Genomic DNA, 22868 nt, shown 5'->3' with positions numbered 1-22868 from the left:
AATTTTGTAAAAAAAACAAAAATTTCATTAGTCCTTCGATCATTACCTGCATTAATTTATAGTAATAATATTTATACACTGAACAGGTTATGTTAAATTTGCCACGTAGTTTTTAACACCCAGAAGGAAACGTCGGAGACCTTATAAAATATATACATAAATGATCAGCATGATGTGTTGAGTTGATTTAGCCATGTCCGTCTGTCTGTATATATACAAACTAGTTCCTCAGTTTTTGAGATATCGAATCTCTGCTTATTAAAGTACTATAAATTCTGTAAATATATATTTTTTTTTAGTTGTGTGTTAAATTCATGTGTCAAATAGTTCTTTGAAATCCCTGCGGTCTTTTCGATTGATGCCGATCGTGTTATGTGGGCAAAACTGGGTGAGCAGGAAAAGATTAGGCTTTTTAGGAGCGATGGCACTGGACTGGTTTATAAATTTAAGTTTCACATTTTCGAAACGGACGAATATTTTCGAAAAATGCCGGTTAGAATTCGGTCTCTTCAGGAACGTTGGTATCGTGTACTCTCATAAAATTTTCATGCACACCCATATTATATTAGCCAGTAGTTATGGGAATGAATTTATTCTAAAACTGAGGAGTAACTGCCGTGAACGGTAATATTTATTTACTTGTACCGAAGTTTGTCGCATCCAAAATTACGTCGGTATAATGCTGTATCTCGTCGCCGTTTTACAGACAGTTTCTCTTGATGTTCCTAAGAGGCGGTTCTGCCCCAAGGAAAAGTAGAAAAGGACTGCGTTGTACTACTTAACCGTAGTAAACATGCGTGGCTCATTATGCAGATGTTCGTTTAGAGTCATCCTGTAATTGTTTGCAGTGTGCTGTTCTGACACTTCTGAATTTTCTCCAACTGCGTCCTGTTGCATCCAGATGACCAGTTTGGTGCTGTGTAGTTTATGGCCGATGTTCTAATAAATGGCCAGCAGTGTTTGTACGTATTAGTACATACTATCAAATTTACAAACTAAAATTTTACAACAACTAGTAGTCTTTGATCCATTGAAGTGAAGATCAAGAAATTTCAGCCACACATACATTTCAAGGAAGTTAAGTACTCCCTCAGCTAGTTCCATTTACTCTAAAGGCGATATTTGATATCGAAGGTTAGTGAGTTTCAATTACGTTGTAAATGGGAATTTCTTTATTAAGTTGTAAATGGAAAGAAAATGCTAGCAGTCACTTTTACTGTTCCAAACTTTCCATTAACATACAATTAGGTAGCCGACATTCAGAGAGCAAAAAGTTTACTGCTCACTTAAATTATAACTTCTAATAAACTTTAATATTTATTCAACGGGTGTCTATTTTCGCTAGTGTTAAGTAAGATCAGGTAATGAGAAACTAATACAATATTTTCATAAGCAAGTGTTACATATACTTTTAATATGTTAATTACCATACTATATACCTCAAAAAGACAAAAAGATTACTTTCTGCTTCAATCTTCCGCTAAATAGATGGTTGGGCATGAAATCGCCTACTTTCTTATCAGCATTTGCTAATGCAAAAGTATATACATATGTATATATTTTATATTTCACTAACGAAAAAACAATCAAAGAGAATGTATTATATATGAGAACAAATACTAGCGATAAAAACCGTGCATAAGCCCGCTAGGAAATTTTCTTGACGGTGTGTGGGTTCGTATTTTGTTTACAGCAAAGCCTGAGGTTGTGGAAAAATTGTTTACAAACTATCGTCGTTCCTAGATATGCAATACTACACCTCCGAATACATATCTAAGCCAAAACAATGCTTAGAGTAGTTCAACAGCTTGTTGGGAACAACTCATAAAATGAAGCATTTTTCATTTATGAAAGAATGTAGTGAACTCTTTTGAATGTATGTGAAAAATAAGGTTTAACACTCAAACATCGATTGATCGAGTGTTTAAAGCTCTTTTGACGTTATGAAAGGTTGAAAGTTTACGAATAAAAGTCTTTTTATCGGTAATATGCCTTCTTAAACTATTATAACTTAAAACTACGATATCCATCATTTGATCTCGTTATTCCTATGTCCTTCAACTCAATTAAATTGCTTCACTCAATTTTCATCGAAATTGAAATACCTGAGCTTATCAATCATATACATAGGTATTATTATTGTTATTATATTAATGGAAACGCTACTTCGAGCAATTTTCTTCGAAATAATCTTAAACAATTTGTTAAATTCAAAAGCTTTGGTTGAAGAGTATTCCGAGACACATACCATATACATTCCATACAATAAAAGGGAAATACCTGAGGCAGATGTAAGTATAACACCAAGTACGCTCTGGAAAGCTCGTCAGCATCAGCTTTCAAAATTTAAAAATTACTTCAAGCTATAATACTACAGAAAAAATTACTCAGTGATAATTTTGTAAGTCATATGTATATAATAAGTTGGTAAACTCTTCAGCCAAAGCTCGTGAAATTTAGAATTTTCCTACAATTACTTCAGAGAGATACCTACCTAATACTCTCATATCATTTATCACCGAAGTAACTTAACACAAATATCTCTGAAGTATTGTAACTCAAAGTAATTGCTAAATTTCGAAAGCTCTTGCAGAAAAGCTTTGTCAAAGCTTTTTTGATGTTAACACTATAAGTAAATGATAAATACATAATTATTGCTGAAGTAACTTGACAGTTTACGCTGCACACAGTTTCCAAATTTCGAAGCTCAGTTCGCAGAGCTTTTCGAGAACTTATTTAGCAAATATTATTTAACAATATGCATAAACTCATGAAATTACCGTTTTTTTGTAATAAATTAGTATGGATAAATAATTTAAGCATTTTTTCTTTTTATCTAAGGTTTCAAATAGACCTTCATAAAATGTATTATAATTTAGTATATTATTGCAAAACGACACCATAATTAGTGATAAGCGTGCATACTCGAACGTATTGAAGTCCATAAATCTTAAGCTAGTAGTTTCTTTGACGTACATATGTCTAATAATGTGATTCCTTAGGGGAACGGGTATTCAACCATAAAAAGAAATTACGTCGCGAATAACTTTCCTGCATTTTTTCTTTATCTGTCTTTTGAAAGTTGTATTTCTTGACTAAACTATTTACACTATTTAACACTTATGAAGAACACATCAAATATTATTGGAATTATTTTTTAAGTTGCTATTGATTGAAGTAAGAAATTATAAATAAAATAGGGATTGAGTGATATTAAGAGAGAAGATAATATAAAAAAGGGCAAACTTGTTAAACTCTCGAATGAAGTGTTATTTTATTAAATATATATAGGAGATTTGAGATTAGATATACAAATCGTATTACTGGATATGTACATCCCTCATCCTTTTGGCAATTTGTGAATTGCATTCCAAAAGAACTGCGCCGACTTGGCGTTCAATAATGAATGAAGTAAATTTTTGATACTTTGTTATTACGTGAACCGTATTCTAGTTAGCGCATTCTGTATTAACCGAAAAAAATGATAGTCAGAAGGGGCAAGGTCTGGGTTACAAGGCTGGTAAAGCACAACTTACCAGCTGCTGTTTTTCAAATAGTTTTTAACAGCTCTTGCAATATGAGCAGAGCATTGTCATTATGGAAACTTATTGCCTAGTTTTTAATCGAAAATTCCGCGCTGCTGCCTCACCGATTGAGAACAACTGCATTCTACGGCCATATGCTCTTATATATTTTTTGCTATTTATTATTCTTAATTTATTTGCCCAAAATATTCAAGGACAACCATTAGAAATCATTCACCTCAATGCAGTTAATAATTGTATTTGCATTGTGTAGATAGATACATATTTGTTAGATTGCGCTTGCATTGTATACATATGCTTCAGCTTATTTAAGATGTACTAAGCTTAATATGTAAGCAGCCTATTGCAATGCGGCAATCCCATTGCTATACCCTGAACAGGGTATATTAAGTTTGCCACGAAGTTTGTAACACCCAGAAGGAAACGTCGGAGACCCTATAAAATATATATATAAATGATCAGCATGATGAGCTGAGTTGATTTAGTCATGTCCGTCTGTCCGTCCGTCCGTTCGTCTGTATATATGCAAATTAGTCTCTCAGTTTTTAAGCTATAGATCTGATATTTTGTACTTGCCCTTTTCTCACTAAGAAGCTGCTCATTTGTCGGAACGGCCGATATCGGACCCTCTTATAGTATATAGTTGCCATACAAACTGAACAATCGGAAGCAAGTCCTTGTATGGGAAACTTTTTTATTTGACGTAATATCTTCACGAAATTTTTCATGAGTTATTTTCTGAGGTAACAATGTAATTCCCGAAGAAATTGTTTAGATCGATCGGAATCAAGTGCTTGTATGGAAAACTCTTTCATTTGACGCGGTATCTTTCCGAAACATGGCATGGATTATTATTTAAGGCAACAATGGAATCTCCGAAGAAATTGTATAGATCGGATGACTATAGCATATAGCTGCTATACAGACTGACCGATCGGAATCAAGTGCATGTATGGAAAACTTTTTCATTTGACGAGGTATCTTAACGAAATTTGGCAAGAATATAATCTCCGAAAAAACTGTTTAGATCGGATTGCTATGTCATACAGCTATCATATAAACTGAACGATCGGAGTAAAGTGCCTGCATGGAAAATTTTTTTATTTTTTATTGCCGATTCACGAAATTAGATCTGAATCAAGTTATTGTAAGGAACCTTTGTATCTGTGAAGGGTATTATAGCTTCGGTGCAACCGAAGTTAACGTTTTTTCCTTTTTTGTATTTCTCTTTTTCTAAATAACTACATTATATAAAACCAGGAGCAATAGCGTTAAGTAGGTACTTGGGTTATTCTGCTTTTATGAACTGTTAAATGTACATAGCTTATATGCAATAATACAAAATGAAATTATGTATTTAGCGGTATTGAAATATTGTTTAGAATATTATTTAAGGAGAAGAACTTTGCAAATTAAGTTAGTCTAATAGCTGACCACCACGCAAAGCATCATTACTCGGGCCTTTGTCTTTTCATCGTTGCAGCAACTTTGCTTGTATTTATCGCTTTTTGTATATTTGCGCAGTTACAAAAAAAAGCTTTGTAGTCCTACAGGGCGTTTTTTGGCAAAGGCTCACTTCAATTTGATGAAATCTTGTTATCATTAGCGCTCTGCATTAATGATTTCAACCGGAAGCTCATAACTCAGCACGGTCATCTGATCCCATCAAATAAAGAGCATTACCTAGGTGTAATTTATATTCGGCTTTGCTGTTGATTTGGCTGATTGGCAAAGATGATTCTTTGCATTTGAGGTTATCGTAATAGGTAAATTTTTCATCACCAGTCATAATCCGATGCAGCAATGATTTCTTTTAGTAGCGTTCTAGCAACATTTCATAAATGCAAAATCGTCTTTCAGCGTCTCTCTCTTGGCTTCTGTTCATATGTCACCGAATTTCTTTGCTTTCGAATGTATCCGGCTGCTTTCAAACGTTTTAAAATGATTGCTTGAGTGACTTCAAAAGATGTTGAGAGCTCTTCTTATGTTTGGCAACGATCTTCATCGAGTAACACCTAATGTTCCTTATCTTCAAACTTTTTTCGCTTTTTGGCACGATCACTTAGCTAAAGTTTGTTCACCATAAATTTCCACCAAAATACAATGACTTTCGGCTGTGGTTTTCTTCCTTTTAAAGTAATGAAGAAGAATTGTCACCAAAAACATTTTTTCGGGCACAAAATTCGACATATTTGATTGGAAAATTGTAGTTGTTTGCGCTTGGAAAAAGATACACTAAAGAAGATGCACAAGGACAGTAGATTTCCAACGCATGTTCGAAATATTGGAACAATGGAATTTAAACAAGATACGCCATCTCTTGAATATACTTAGTTATAACTCTTAGTAAAATAATGTTGGTTACAAATCGGATTTAATTTTCTGACGAGTGTCTGCTTTAATCGAAAAAAACTGCGGTTTCTACTTATGTAACCATTATCTGTAGAGCTTAATATGAACCATACCACACAACGGCCGATATCGGACCACTATAGCATATGGCTGCCATAGAAACTGAACGATCGGAATCAAGTGCTTGTCTGGAAAACTTTTTGATTTAACGAGATATCTTCAAATTCATCAAAGTTCTTGTAAGGAGTCTTTTGTATTTGTGAAGGGTATTATAGCTTCGGTGCAACCGAAGTTAAGGTATTTTCTTCTCCCCTATCTTTAATGCTAGGCTTACATATGCACAAGCATATGCATCTGAGTATATTGAGTATCTGTGCCTATACCATTTTCCCTTATCTAATCAGTTTCAATTAGTTAGACTTTAAAAAAATTGGCAACCTATAAAATTCGCGTGATAAATATGCACATAGAAATATTAAAAATTTGTTGAGCCACTATAATAAACGTACCATAAGTATATATGTATCTATTGTATATATATACATAGATGTGTAAATATATGCTGTGGCATGCCTCCGCCGGTTGCGTTATCAGCAATCAACTACATTTGGTGACTCTATAACTAACCCGGAAAACGAAGCACTTAAGAAGTCTGTGATTACTAAATCAATATGACAATGTATGTATTGTATATAAATATGTACCTGTGCTTATACAGATTGGTTGAACAGTTTCTGCGCTCAAAATGAAAACAATACTGTTTTTGATACAAAATATATTTTTTTGATTCAATATAATCTCCCTTAATTTCAATACACTTATTCCAATGATCCTCCAATAATTTTATGGCATCCCTATATTAATTTCTGGAAGCTTTGCAAAATACCCGTCTGCGGCTGTAATAGCTTTCTCATTTGACGAAAAACATTTTCCTTAAAGGAATTGTTTCAGGTTTCTGAAGAGTTAATAGTCGCTGGGTGCCAAATCAGGTGAATACGCCATATGCTCAAGGAATTCGTACTTTAATTCGTTTAATTTTGTCATTGTTAAAACTCCTTTGTGAGCAGGTGCATTGTCTTGGTGAAAAATAATTTTTTTTGTGCTGCAAACTAAAATTCCTTTTGCACTCCAAAAAAACTAATGCCATAACCTTTTTTGCTGATCTTTGTGACTTCACCTGCTTTGGAGCTGAACTACCATTAGCAATTTCACGCTTAGTCAAACTTGGATCTTCACTAACAATATTATGAACTTGCTCAATGATTTCTGTTGTGGTTGCGATTTTTGGTCGTTCTTCGTGTGGATCGTCTACAAGTTTAGCACGGCAACGTTTGAATTCACCAGCCGAAAATTCAACGGTGCGTTTTAAAGGTGAGGACTTCTTATACACTTCTAATAATTGTTTATAAATTTCCTTTGCTTTTAAACCTTTCAAAGCAAAGAATCTAATCACTGCGTGATGTTCAATTTCTGCCATATTAAAAAAATACTCTGACACGTCAATTTCAAATGGCTTGTAAACAAAGAAATAATTGACAGAATGACTTGTAACTTTGCATGTGTTCTAATGACAGATGCACCAACCTGTATACCTATATTTAGGTACTAACTAAAATAATAAAAATCGGTTAATTTCTGTATACTTATAATTTGTTTATTTGTATTTTTGTAAATGTATAAGGAAATTCTGTTCATGTATGCATGAATGTATGTGTGTATGTTTTGACTTAGAAAAATATACATATATATGTCATTTATAACCATGTTTTCGCTTAAAAAAATATATATGCATTAAAAATTTAGTCACAATTAGTACCGATATCTAAATTCGTAAGTACAATTCAAGCGAATAACAGCACAAAAGGCGCCACAACACCACTTAGAGTTATGTCTTATACTCGAACTGAGCGCTACTTGACAAACAAAGAATATGTAAAACTTAAAACTGAACAATTATCACGATTTCTTGGCGTTCTCACGCTCATAAGTTTCTTTCAGTAGCTGATATTCACGTATACGCGCGACGCCGTACTCCTGTAAGATAAAGAAAACAAATATTTTAATTTTGAAACTATAATTTTTTTGCTTAAGGGCTTAGACCAATTCGGATATTATTACGAGCTCAGTCGATATAGCCATGTCCATCTATCTGTATATATGCAAAATGGTCCTTAAATTTTTAAAATATCATGCTGAAATTTTACAAACACCCTTTGCTCCACGAATAGCTGCTCATTTGTTGTAATCGACGATATCGAACCACTATAGCATATAGCTGTCATACAAACTGAATGATCAAAATCAAGTTCTTATAACGAAAAGTTTTTTATTTGATAAGTTATCTTCACGAAACTTTACCATGCTTGTTACTCATGGAAACACTATAATCTTGGAATAAATTTTTAAGATCGAACCAGTTAAAGATATAGCAGCCATACTAAGTGACGGATCAAAATCAATCCTTATATGTCAAACTTTTGTTTTTTTGACAAGATATCTTCACCAAATTTGGCAGGATATATAGCTTCGGTACAGCCGAAGTTAACAGTTTTTCTTGTTTCATACTCCTTTTTATTTTTAGTGGCCTAAAAAGTATGATTCCGATGTCAATATACAATATATTCCATTGCCTTTTCCTTTTTTCCAAAATAAATTGTCAAAATTAAGCTTTTCCAAGGTCTGCAAACTAACCTAACCCCCTTATTCATGTTCACACAGGCATATTCACCACACTCACCCAGTAACCGAACTCGATGGTGGCCAGCGTCATCACCGCACTCCATACACTCCAGAAGAGATGTGAAAACATGGAAAAGACACGCACTTCAGCATCCATTTCACTGAATTCCCGCGCTGTCGGCGTATAACCCGGCGAATCCTCATGCAACTTACGGAGATATGAGCTATAGAAGCGCTGACGTTGTTCTGTGGTGGGATAATGTTGTTTGAGGTGGTAATAATACGGCGACGCTGGGTTACTATAGTCGAAGGTCCATTCTATAAAATGATTGGCAAGATCGAAACCGCGATAATTGTAAGCGCAATATTCGAAGTCTATAATTTGTAAATCTGATTCATCGTCATTACGGATTTGTGTGTACGGGATTTGTAGCTCATCTTCAGCGCTTATCGGACAGTCACTAAACATTGTTGCGTTGTTTACAAAATAATAGAAGAAAATTGTGATATTTCATATAAACAACTTGTTTGCATAGAAAAATTAAATATATATATACATAAAATATATTATATTATATATATACTAGGGTGTGTCAAAAAATTTATTATATCTTCACTTTATGCTTTGAAAAATTGGTTGCTAGACCATTTTTGTAGAGAATTCAATTTCCTGCAAACTTAAAAGACGAGATAGGTTTTCAAATGGTAAATACTGAGATATAAATTCATCTTTACAATAATAGAGAAACAATAGAAAACTGGAAAATGGAGGACTTCTAACTAATATAATATTAAGAGCTTCTAATTGGAGTTAATTTTTTTGAGATATCTACTAACCAATTGTTCAGAGTATAAAGAAAAAAATAATAGTTCTTTTTTACCTACCCTAATGTACATATATCTAGTACTAACCTCGCTCCACTTGTCTTATCGCTGTTGCTAGAATTGGAGTAAAGTATGTTGCCCTCTTGCATATCATTGTGACAGAAAACAACTTTGTAGTTGCCCTCATTGATGACAGATTGCAGCCAGGCCTTTTCTTTGCGGAAATCGAAATTGCGCACCACATCCACCAATGGTGTTTTATCACCCCTTTGAAATTAAAATAAGAAAATTATTATTAATATGTAAAAAGCAAGAAAAAAAACAAAAACTTCGGCTGCACCAAAGCTATAATACCCTTCACAAATAAAAAAAGTTTTCACGCAAGAACTTGATTTTGATCGGTCAGTTTGTTTGGCAGCTATATGCTATAGATATGAACCATTTGTTCGAAGTTTCTTGCGTTCTCTTGGAAAATAATCCATGCCAAATTTCGTGAAGATATCTTGACAAATAAAAAAGTTTTCCACACAAGGACTTAGGGAGGAGCTATATGCTATAGTGGTCCAGTATAAGTGATTCCGATAAATAAGCAGTTTCTTGGGGAGGAGAGGTGCAAAGTTTCAGATCGATATCTCAAAAACTGAGAGACCAATTTACGTATATATACAGATGGACGGATAAACGGACATGCCTAAATCGACTCAGCTCGCCACGCTGATCATTTATATACATATACCTATATTTTATAGGGTCTCCGACGTTTACTTCTTCCCAAGGTATAGAAAAGTGATGATAAAACATCCTCATATGATTTTATTCGGCTTATGGAGACATATTTGGACGTGAGCTCTCACCTATCATTTATATAAAATGTGGCATATTTTTTCAAAAAGCTTTTTTAAAACCTTAATAAAAATTTTGAAATTTTTCTTTTTACTTGAATGAGCCTAAAAATCCAACAAAATGCTGTAATGAAAATATTTACTATAAATGTTTGAGGTTAGCTTTAAAATTAGGTCATGAGAAAGAGGATGGTTACTTATTCTCCTCATATATTTCTTATATCTTCACTTCCTATTCACTTTTGTTTTCGAAATTTTTCTTCAAAAGAGACTAAAAATGTTAAATTTGTATTTTCCTCTAGCGCTGAGATTCTCATTCATCTTAACCTAGTAAAAATCTCAGCCATCAGGTACTAAGAAGGCTATATGTTAAAAACACCTTAATATTAATAAAAAAATAATATATTATTTATTTTTCTTGCTTCTTCTGGTTAGACTTAATTGGTTTGACTAGGCATTGCACAGTCTTCTACAAACTTTAATCACGTAACTACGAAGAATTTTCATAAATACTTGATTTAACGTTCATTACCGCTGACGACGCTGTCAATGCGTATGATAAGAACGCATAAGAGAACCCGCTAAGAGGTTGTACGTTTTTTATAGCAATAAAAAATTGAGAGTACTATTTTTACCGTAGCTTGAGAATCTATTACGATTAATCACAGATTTTTAAACTAATAGTTCGCGCTCGCTAAAGTTAAACTACTGTTTTCATATACATTGTTCTATGTTACTCACCAGTCTGTTCGTGACAAAATGCCAGTTAACGTTTTGAGCCAACGGTCAATGCAATTCCAGAGCCATTCTGGCTCTTTTGACATTGGTATATCTAAGGTGTGTATTTCGGCCATTTTCTCGGCAATTTTCTTTGAAATTTTCGGTATCGCTAATTCGCATGTAAGTAGAGCGCGAGCCTGTAGATGTCAAAAATATTATAAAAAATATATATTTTATTTTGAAATAGTTTCAATACAAACTATTAGCAGATTTCCAGATTAACTTACATTTAAGTATTGCTCGAGACGGCCGCCAGGGAATATGCCATATAATTTTGGACCGAAATTCCTTTCGCTCAGTAATGCGAAGACAACGGATTCGGTGATAATGCCACCCAAAGCATCATCCTCCTCGCCATGTACCTCGCCATATATGCGCAGTAAAACCTATAACGAAATTTGAATTATTTCGAAAAATTGAGTGCCTTTTTGAAAGCTTTGATAGTGGTCGAAAATTGCGGTATACCAGATGTTTCTTGATATATTTTATACCAATACAAGCTGAGAAGCTATACACGGTTCTGTAAGGTCTTACTCGTGCCAATCGCTTTTATTACTCACTAAATTTCTAGCAATCTCTCTAAGGAAACACTGATTATAAGAGATCAAGCAAAATTACTTACCTCATTTGGTTCACTATTCGACTTTCGTCGAACCACTAAAGGTTCCTCATTATTGTTTTCACTGGTTAAGAAGTCGCTACTATCACCGTTTAATCGAAGATAGTCCTCACTGCCTTGTGGTGCTGTGGAATTTTGTGTGATAAACTGTGAGTTATTGTCAGTCGTCGGTAAACTTACATAATACAGAAAGTTCGACAAGCCGCCACTGTAGAATTGGGGATTTTTTTTAGATTTATCGCTTTCATAAAGATTAAAGTATACGTATGCATACTTAATAACCATAATTTGGACTTAAATTTTATAAACTCACTTAATCTTTTTGACAATGATATCAGCCGGGCTGATCGTTTTCCAGCGGCCAGTCAAGTAGTCGCGACACAGGCGCGAAGCAAATTCGCGAATTTCTTCTAGAGAAGCCTGCAATTAAATGTATATATATTAAAAAACAATGTACGTATTAATTACCTTATCACTCAAAAATGTTTAGTGGAATTATGGCGAATGACGGCATTTGGTTAGAGATAAAGAAAATTCTATATTAGGTGGTAAATTATTAATAGATATATGCAAACTCGTTAGTTAACTAGTATAGCGGTTGTTGGGAAACTGCTATAGAAGTTTTGGGTTACTTATATCAAGAAACATTCTTATAAAGACTGTCAGAAACAAGGTTTGTAATTTCAGGGTTAAACGCTCCTTATAGATGTTAAAATTTATTCGAATATAACGTGATGGAAATCGCAGCATCTTCAGGATCTCTAAAACCATTTTCTGGCATATTTTCTTAAAAATTACCATTAACAGTTATCCAAACAGATCTGAATAATATGCTCTCCATTAAAGCTTTCAGCACAGATATATTACTTCGAAAAACCTCGCTTACTCTGTTTCTTTTTGATATCCATCTTAAATTTCTCTGAGAATATCAGCAATTGATAGTTAGATAGAAATAAATTGAGACTTGCACTGCGAGCTAAGGTCTATTGTGCCCTCCCCTTTGTCACATAGGCCCAACACTCTGATGAATTCAAGGATCCTACTGAGCGGCGTTGGGGCGATGTGACCCCTATTCAGATATATACTTATATATTCAGATGTTGTGCAGTCTAGAATCAGATTAGCACAAGAGGCTATATTTAGCTGATTTAGCTTGGCCGGGACAGTTCGGATTCCGAGTTAGGCGTCCCGGCCATCACGGGAATTGTGTTGCTCTCTCACCTATTATGTGTCGCGATTTCAGTGAATTATAATATGGACAAAATCGATGACTAAAAAAACTGTCCCGGATTTTTCCGGGACTAATATGGTCACCTAAGGCTATCCGCATGTTGAATAGGTGCTGCTTGAACCTTCATTGCCATATGTAAAATACTACGAGCATTCGGAATTTGTCTCTGAGGAGGTTAATTATACTTTTTGATTCTAGTGAGGTTGTAACCAGCCATTAACAACTTTGCCATGGTGGATAAGCCTATAAATTGTCGTCAATTTCTTGCTCTACCCACTCTTTCCTCCACCGAAGCAGCTCCTTTATGGTATGGGGTTCAGGCTTACGAAAGTAACTGCAGAGCGAGCAAGCTCGTCAATCAGTCCGTTCCCGCCTAGCAGCAATTAATGTTAAAGCTTTCAGACCTGTATGTCTGTTGAAGTTAGCTTAATCTAAAAGCATATAAAACAGTAATAATCATTAAAAAAATCTGTCGAAGCTTTTACTTTGCGAAAGTATTCTAAATTTATTCAGAACTTGTAGCTTTGAGACCCGAAAGTTGGAGTTCGCTTCGATAGAGCTTCGCCTGTTAGCCTATATGTATTGTACAACAGTAATTAGTATTAGCAAAAATCTGGCGAATCTTTTACTTTGCGAGAAAAGTTTTAAGCTTATGCAGGAATTTATAGAATTCACGAATATCAGTTAGGCACTTAATCCAATATTTGGATAACGTCCGTTATTGTTATTGAATTTATAAAATTTTGATTATTCTTTATCTTTATTTCTTCAAATCTTTATTTTCCTTCAATCTTAGTCATCTTACTTCTTCCAAAACTTCTAGAAAATAAATGAGCCCGCACTCAGTCATTTTTATACTGTAATACCAGTAGATATTGATCATGGACTCAAATCCAATACAGTTCCTTTTTAACCTTGGATAATTCTATACTCATAACAAAAAAAAAAGTAAGGAATGGCAAAGTTTGGGTGGAGTCTAACTCTCGGCTTTGGTATCAAAGGCGCTGAAATATTTTCAGATGTTAAAAAAGGTTTGCACATGAATTCAGCATTAGTTATTTGGTTGAATTGTGAGTGGATTACAATCAATCAGAAGTGCGAAAAGCGTTATATAAGGTATATGGAGATTAGGAGGCTATATGCACTAATTTCAACATTTTTTAGTATTAGCCTAGACTACATTATTATCAAGTAAAGATACCCACTTATTTGCATAAAGATATCTTACAGATTTACCGATATTTCCGGTATGCAGACAGGTATAGTAGGATCGGAGCTTCTCACATTCGATATGTAGACGCTTGAGAAGAATAAAATAAGACATATGCAGTTATTGAAAGTATCTAAACTGATTAAAATTTATATTTTTCTTAAAAAATATATATGTGCATATCAACTTGTATATACATACATATATCACATATATTATATATACAATACATACATGCATACATATATCACATATATGTTTAATTTTTTGACAACAATTCTTATTGCCAGCATTCAAAGTAATGCGATTATTTTCTTTTTATAATATAAACATAATTATAAATTTATGTTTATATAGAATAAATATTTACTATTAACACATATTATTAATACATACCTATATAGTAAATAATTAAGTTATTTGAATTGCAATCAACTTTATTGTTATTAATAATTGATTTCAATGCTAATACTATTGCAAATATTTACCGTTAACAAAGAGAGATAACAATTCTAATTAATAAAAACTTAGAGACTTTACGGTATTTATTATAATCAATTCTATAAGCTAACGCATGCCAGGTGATTGAATCAATGGAAAATTTTCCCCGCAGTTTCGTTAGCAAAAGCAAGAAAGCACTTTAGACCAAGTATAACTTTTAGCAAACGAGCAAGGCGAATTCATAACGAATTATCGAATAGTTAAATTAATACCAGCAATAAAAATTGACCCGGATCCATTTAAACTACGCGCGTTAGCCGAAGCGATAAAAATTAGTATCGATTTTATTAGAGAAGTACAACCAGCTGTTTGTCTGATAGACAAGTGGCCTTGAAATCATTAAATTATCTTGGGGTTTCATTGAAAATATAATGCTTTGATCTCTTAGTGAATCTAACATCCAATTTACGGTAAACCTGCAGTGGTGGCTATGGGTCCAGCACATTGTGGTATTCCTGGTAGCTGTGAGGCAGATGAACTAGCCAGAGCAGGCACCACCCGGCAATTCGACTCCGAAAGAGCGGGAATTTATGGTATATGTTTCTGGCTGCTTGTAGATATTTAATCGGTAAGCTTGTTATAAATACATATAGCTGTGTCTCGGTGGCGTCAATCGGTAACTTGCTCAACAAGCGGGCAATCGTGGCATGAACTGAATACGGGCGCACATGCCGACTATTAAAATTCAAAAGGAATGACATAAGAACAAAGGTAGGAGTACTAACAGGTATGTTAATTGTCAAATTCGCGACGTGCCAGCAGATGTATTCATGAACTTCATCAGGAGCACAAGGTGGTCCAGAGAGGACATAATAGAATAGCTTTATCAAACTTATCATTACTGGTGATGTGACGTAGGTTTATGAATATGTTCTCGAAGCTGTCCAACAATCTAGCGAATGACGCTTTAAAATTAAGCCGAAACCAAAAAATCAAAAATTCGCTGAAGGCACTGAAGACCATCCTAGCCGAGGCTTATAACAAGTGTATGGAAAATTGGATTAAGCATTGACCTGCTTGTATTGTGTCAAAAGGAGCCTACTTTTATTTCGATAATAAATATTTGTATTAAAATATGTGAAAATATATATACTTTTATATTTATATTTTTTTAATTTTGTCAGTCCGTGTCATTTTTGATCCAATGTAATATAATTCGTAACAGCTTCTGGCTATTAAGTACATACATATATATAAATACATATATACATATGTATGTAGTATACAGGTTTTCAGTTCTCAAATATTTGTTTACAAGTTATTATGTTAGCCGGATGTGTCATGTGTCGTGTAACGTCAATCATTGATGTAAATAAGCGTGAGACTATCAATAGCCTAACCAGAATTTAACCATATGCACTTGATAATTAATTATTTCTACATACATATATATGACAGTGTATAATATTTTCTTTATGCCTTACTATGCGAATAAATGAGAACAACATGACATTTCTTTTCGAAAACAAAAACGGTTTAAGAGTTTGGTAGTGGAAGCCAGAAAAAACTCGTTTTTCTATGATTTTTTTTTTCGAAGAGACATTTTATTTAATAAATAAGTAAAAAATCTATATTTACATAATTTCTTTACTAAACGATGATTCATTTTGAAAAATCGTATTTGCTTTATCACGTAGCCGATCTTCAGGAGCACCTCCGATCCATATTACAATATATATGCCGCTCAGGGGCACAAAGTAATCAAATCTTGAGAGTGTCACAACACCAAATGGTGCGATAATTCACTAACGAAGCCTTAAGAAAAAAAAAAACTCAAATATAAGATAACATGTTTCCCAGAAAATCTTCTTTATTTGATTGCATTTGGCATTTTGTGAAGCGTTATGAACCTAGACTGTCCATTTCCATAAATGAAATAGAGGTACCGCGTTGCCAAGCAATATTTTGGGCAGATCAAGACATTTTTTATGAAACTAGTCATTTGAAATAGAGATGCCTTCGAATAAGCTTTATAAATCAGCTTCAAAACAAAATCCACCTGAAGCATTTTTCAGCATTTCCCGGTTTATCGTATATCTTCATGATGAAAAAACTTGACCAAGCGAGAAAAAATCATACTTGGAATATTAAATGCTAGAATAGCGAAGTAAGCAATCTTCTGATTTAGACTAACCCGGATTTGAGGCGTACTTATTTTCTGTACCATGTTTCAGCTTCAAAACATAAAAGATCATCGCAAATTCCAAATTTAGCTACGAGATCTCGTAAATAAAGATGTGCTTCGAATCAAATTTGAGTTTAATCAACAATTCGAAATTAATTCTGACTTTTTAATCTCTACAAAGTAAGTATCTGCTAAATTTTTTATAGTTTCTTATTTCAGTTGACCTCTCATGGCTTCATAGATAGAAATATTTATGTAAACATCAAAATAATCAGCTTCTTAACATGACTGTAAACTCATCAACCCCACGCGCATTCGTTATCCGATCTCACAGTATTTTTCCATTTTTTCCAACGACGCTCAAACCACTTAAAATATTACATCGCAGAAGGCCGTACACTAAATCTAATTTCATACCAGTTGCTGGAGGTGTACGTCAATTTATCACGAGGAGTGTTTCAAGAGCTTTTTTTTTGATAAGATCACAAGATAAACAATTAAGAATTTGCGAACCAAAACTAAAAATTAATTAACGATTTACTCTATTGTTGCTTACAATAAAAAATTCGTTTCCTATAGATAAACAGTTTCAACACATAAAACTGTTAATGAACTCGAGATAACTGGCATTCTACTGGCCAACTGTAAGAGTTCTAGTTGAGTGTAAACTTCTTACATATTTATGAATTTAATTAGTAATTAAAAAACAAGAAAAAAACTTTAGCTTCGTTTGCACTGAAGCTATAATAAATACCCTTCACAAACACAAAATATTCCTTACAAGCACTTGATACCGATCGTTCAGTTTGTATGGCAGTTATATGCTATATTCATCCGATCTGAACAATTTTTTGTAAGATTGCACCATTGACTCAGACTATAACCCATGCTAAATTTCGTAAAGATATCTCGTTAAGTGAAAAAGTTTTCCATACAAGCTTAAATGCTGTTGGGAGCTAAAGTTTTAAGGGAACACGAGCACTTCTTCTAAATATGAAATGGCTAATCTCAATGAACTTATTGATATGACCAAGTATATAACTATAATATGGCGCCTCTATGCATGCACTTTTGTACTACCGGTTGCGGAAATTTAACTGCTCAACACTAGATTAGAGTTCATTCATATAGGAAAAGAAAAATTAGAACTCATAAAAAGCTTATCACAAAGTTAGGTTAGGCCAGACTGATAACAAAATATTTAGAAGAAGTAAATGATTTTAGAACAAGCAGTAAACCAAAACTTGCGTTTATTTTACTTAATATACAAGTTCTCAAGATTATTGTATTTACACTATTCTACAATATTTTCTTAATTTTATATACTTTCAATAATAGTAGATCTGTAAGTGAACGTATGAGTAAAATCCACTCCAACAATAAACATAAAAGTTCTGGAAATATTCCAGCAAAGTTATCATGCAAAGTATTCTGCATACGCTCAGAGAACATATAATATGTATGTTTGAGTTTCGTAATCTTTTGATTAATAAATTCTCAACTTAATACCCTAATTATATCCCGAACAGGCTATATTAAGTTAGCCACGAAATTTGTAACACACAGAAGGAAACCCCGGAGACTCTATAAAGTATATAGTTACATATATAAATATCGCTTGACGAGCTAAGTCGATTTAGCCATGTTCGTCTGTCCGCCCGTCCACACATATGCAAAGAAGTCCCTCAGTTTTTGAGATATCGATCTGCTATTTTGCACACGCCCTCTTTTGTTCATATGTTGGAATCGCCGGTATTGGACCACTATAGGCTGCCATAAAAACTGATAACCGATCAAAATCATTCTTGTGTAGAAACTTTTTTAACACAAAATTTGGATTGACTATTGTCAAAGGCAACGTTACAAACTCCGATAATTCTAATTGTTTAGATCGGACATGGCTAAATAGACTCACACTTATATATACATTTATATTATATGGATATCCGTCGTTTCTTTCTGGCTGTTACAGATTTCATGACAAGCTTAACATACTCTATTCAGGGTATAATATTTAAGTAATACATTTTTTTAGGTTAAGTTTTTTTATTGTAATATATTTAATTCGGCTTTAAATAAGCTTAATCTCTTTTTAAGTTTTTACAATAACAGTTACATGAAAAAATTGTATCGTCATATAACCATTGAATTCAATTTTTGTTGGCTGTGCTTTTTGTTACTGAATAGCAAAATTATTTACAATATCTAATTATTTTTTAGTAATTTATTTCTTAAATAGTGTTATTGTTTAGATACAAATATGCAAAAAATTTACATAAAACTATTACGAATTTTTATTGCTGTGTTTTTATTAATAATAATAGAATAATTTATAATATTTAATGATTTATTAGTAATTTATTTATTTAAAAAATTGTTTTTTAACTCTATGTTAATAAGAAAAACTTGCATTAAACATGCATATAAAATTACAAATTTGTATTATTTTTAGTAATAGAATTATTTATAATATTTAATTAATTATTAGTAAGAAATTCTCATTAGATTACATACAGTTAATTAGAAAAATTTAGATAAAACACATGAAATTACAAATTTTTAATTTTTTAATATTTAATTTTATTTATTTAATAATAGTGGAATTATTTGCAATTTTATTAATTTACAATTTTATATGTTATGCAAATCGCTTCATGTTTTTGCAATTTTTTCCAATTATCTGCACGCAAACAAATAAAAATTGTTTTTGCTTTTCACGCATGCGACGTCACTCATTGAAAATTCAATGTCTAAAGGTCGAAAACAAATTTAAAATAAATAAACAAATTACGCACCTGCCACCTAACCACTACATGTACATATGTAAGTGAATTTTAACAACCGATAGATAGCTAGAATATTATTTAGCCGTTGTGTGATTAGGTGATTTTACGATAATCTTTTTACATACGCTTTTATGTATGCACACATGTGTGTGTATATTTGTCATGTTTTTTTGTTTCTCTTCTTATTTTTTATGACAAATTCACTTACCGTTTGTAGGTTCGACATTGAGAATTGGCACTGCTATTTCCCCGGTGATATACAGTGTTACGTTTGACACCTTGGTAACTGCGCTGGATTAAAAAAATAAAAACACACACACACAAAAACAACAAATCACCTTTATAACACACAATGCAAGTAATTTATATTTTCTTCGTTTTAAAATATACTTGTTTGTGAACGTTATTTGGCATGTAATTTACGAAGCGAGTTGGGAACACAACAGCTGTGTGCGTGTATATTATTTGTATGTGGGTATAATTTTAATAATTCACGGAAAAAGGCTGCTATTATAGCCGCAATAATAAGTTGTTGTTGTTAATTTGAAGTTTTTTTTTTATTTTTATTTTCAATATATATTTATAGACGACTAGTTTCTGTGCACAATTTATGGGCGATGAAATAGAAAATAGAGGAATATTTATACACACTCACACACACAATAAAATGTAATGAGCAATTATTTTAGTTTATTTGACTTTATTTGACACTTCTATACGCAAATTTTTATTTTATTAGCTTCAAAATTTTATGATTTTTGTTTTGCTTTTTTTCTTGTCTGTAAATTTGCCTTTAAACATTTAGTTATGTATTATTTTGGAAATACGTCAATTCAAGTGTTGTTTTGCGCAGCTAAAAAATATAGCGAATACACTTTGTTCACAGCTCGTGAGCAACTGATTGTTGGATCCAGGCGTATCGCGCATTTGGTAAATGGCATGCGAGTACTATTGGTTGTTGGTTGGCTTATCTTGGTTCCTAGCGCAGTTTGCTGCTTATCGTCAGCATTCTCAATCTTCCGGTTTTACTCGTTTTTTTTCGCACAATTTTTAACGCTTGCTAGAGGACATTGACTAGATAGTCGCTAATTGCGATGCCTATTTCATCATGAGTTGGTATTGCTGCAACGTAAATACATGTATGTATGTATATAATGCGCTTTACCTGTGTAAATACGTAATTCCTTTGCGTTTTGACTCTCCGAATAATTTTTGTTAATTTTTTTTACTTTCGCTCTCACCTTTGCACACGGCTGCGCTGCGGAGTGATCGCTAAATAGGTAGAAGTTAAGAAATCGCACAGCTTATGCTCTTTGGTACTACCAACGGTGTCTCTTAATTTCTAAGACTACTTGGCGCTCTTAAAAACTGTAGTGGCAAGCAGTGTATGCGTAATTCATTAGAAGAAAAGTAAAAAAGCAGGTCATTTGCAAAAAAAAAAAAATGATTCAGCTAACAAATATGTTTACATCTGCAAATACGTACTGTGTTTATATGTATGTAAGCACAAGAGGTAAATTAAATGAATTTACCTGCGCTCGCACTCCGTCTTCTTCAACTATACAGATGGTAAATGGTGCTCCAGCAGCCATTAGAAAGTATTGGGTCTTGTTAAACCTTGCTATATTGCATCTTTTAGCAACCCGACCAGCTAGTAAAGTCACCTAAGCTTTTGATCTACGAACCAATGAGCAATCGTGATTTATGATGGATTTTGTAAGACGCTATTTCCTTCACAATATTTATAGATTTTTATATAATATTTATTTTCTTTGACCAAGGTTTGAACCAATGTCACTTTCCCCCGACACTTCTTTCAGTTTCCTCACGATAAAAGTTTCACTCTTTTCTGCTTTTTATGCGTTCAATAGCCGTTTGGCATACATATAAAAATAAAGCTTAAAATATGTTGACGAAACGAAATGTAGGTCACCTATTGCCTCAGGGAGCATTCCATTCTTTCAAATTAACTTGATAGGTAAGATGTTAAGGTTTGTTTCAGTGTCAAAACCAATGCGGGTCAAGTGCACAAAATGTGCAGTAGGAACTTCGGATATTTCTGATCTATCTTTACACATGACTTTTGCAGTTTTACAGCCGGGTAAGTCATTCTATCGCGTTTTGACCTTCCTTGTCGTGATCCTGCCTAGATCGTCGTACCGACAATGCATCGATTTACCAATGTCTGTCACGTTTCCGGATGACAGCCGTACACCACTCTTGGCAAGCTCGCACACTATCTTATTACCTTCAGTGCCTTTGTGAGCTAGTACCCAGAAACAGTTAAGCCGCTTGTTGTTGGCGACCCTGTCCGCTGCTACCTTGCTTACCAAGACACTTTTGGCTGATATGAGAAACAATGTAATTACCTTGTTTGCTACTTAGCTGTCCACCTATATATCAGCACTAGAATTACCTGATGATGTGTTAAAGGCTAGCTCCGCGGCGTTTCCAATAGCTAAAACATTAGCTTAAAATATACTGTATTAATTCGACAATTTAAAAAGCTGCATTGTGCTTAACTCCGGATAGTATATGTCCCAACCACTCCGTCTTCCATTTTTATAAATGTTTAATTTGTTGCGAGCAGCTACTACTTACTTACTTTACAGCTACCATCTCTTTCTAAGTTTACTCTGAATTTTCTTTCCCAAATGAAGAATAGAATCATGTCAGGCACCGACTGCCAAAACGGCCATTACCCACTGAGCTATCCCTGAAGGATTTGAAGGATAATACACACAATTTAATATTTCGCGTAATAAAAAAATCTTTCTTAATATTTTTAATTGATGTCATTACAATTTCCCGGTTTCTGTTAAATTTTAAATTCTTCTCTCTTCGTTTGTTTCCGCTTTGTGCCGGAATTTTGTTATGTTGTTATCGATAAATTAGGTTAGTGTAAATTCACAAGTCCATAAGGTATGTGTGGCAACACCAAAAAGTATTCGGGAGCTCCACATATTATTTAAAGGTTGTATGCTATTAAAGTAATATCTATGGTAAGTAATAAAATTCTTGCATAGTAACATTTGTGCTGAATGATTAGTTATGATATTTGAAATAAAACACTATAATGTTAATAAAATATACAAACTTGTCAGTGTATATCGTGAGATCGGGTCCAAATTCTTCTCTACGCGGAGTTTGAAGAATGCCCGACAACAATGTTTTCCAGATCTTTTTCTAACAATTGACTACAGTCACAAGAGGCCCGCGGTTTTTTTCCCTTCTAACCACAATGTATGCACATTAAATATATAAGAATACAATACCCTACTGGGTGATACGCAAAAATACAACTCTGTAAGTGTTCAGCTCGACGATAACCATTTTCAATTAAATCGAAATTTCTGATTTATTAAAATGCTTT

General features: G+C 33.3%; 1 protein-coding gene and 1 long non-coding RNA gene across 6 annotated transcripts; one reads left to right on the top strand and one right to left on the bottom strand.

Moving 5' to 3' along the window:
• Positions 1–7529: 7529 nt before the first annotated feature.
• LOC106627194 (choline/ethanolamine kinase) lies at positions 7530–20409 on the bottom strand. Of its 5 annotated transcripts, none has more exons than XM_014247240.3 (10): positions 20151–20409; positions 19704–19786; positions 14102–14173; positions 11956–12062; positions 11646–11850; positions 11251–11409; positions 10985–11160; positions 9489–9668; positions 8635–9037; positions 7530–7931 (listed from the first exon to the last, which is right to left on the bottom strand). In XM_014247240.3, exons 2-10 carry the CDS (start codon positions 19719–19721, stop codon positions 7854–7856), a joined length of 1398 nt encoding a protein of 465 aa, XP_014102715.2. In that variant the 5' UTR covers positions 19722–19786; positions 20151–20409; the 3' UTR covers positions 7530–7853. The 5 variants fall into 5 exon arrangements, with proteins under 5 accessions (XP_014102715.2, XP_036226484.2, XP_069963149.1 ...); XM_036370591.2 differs by having other exon boundaries at positions 19704–19781; XM_070107048.1 differs by lacking the exon at positions 14102–14173 and having other exon boundaries at positions 20151–20408.
• LOC138856318 (uncharacterized) lies at positions 14488–16076 on the top strand. Its single transcript, XR_011395505.1, has 3 exons — positions 14488–15117; positions 15178–15311; positions 15369–16076. It is a non-coding gene; the product is annotated as an uncharacterized lncRNA (long non-coding RNA).
• Positions 20410–22868: the final 2459 nt, after the last annotated feature.

Source organism: Bactrocera oleae, chromosome 3 (assembly GCF_042242935.1).
Source record: "Bactrocera oleae isolate idBacOlea1 chromosome 3, idBacOlea1, whole genome shotgun sequence".
NCBI lineage: Eukaryota > Metazoa > Arthropoda > Insecta > Diptera > Tephritidae > Bactrocera > Bactrocera oleae.
This window is presented reverse-complemented; position numbering and strand designations above follow the sequence as displayed.

Excerpts from the sequence above, each read along its gene's own strand:
- LOC106627194 (XM_014247240.3), bottom strand. Across the intron at positions 12,063-14,101 it reads CCGGAAATATCGGTAAATCT|GCTTCTCTAGAAGAAATTCG; the intron begins GTAAGATATCTT and ends ATTTAATTGCAG. Across the intron at positions 11,410-11,645 it reads CGAATAGTGAACCAAATGAG|GTTTTACTGCGCATATATGG; the intron begins GTAAGTAATTTT and ends ATTTCGTTATAG.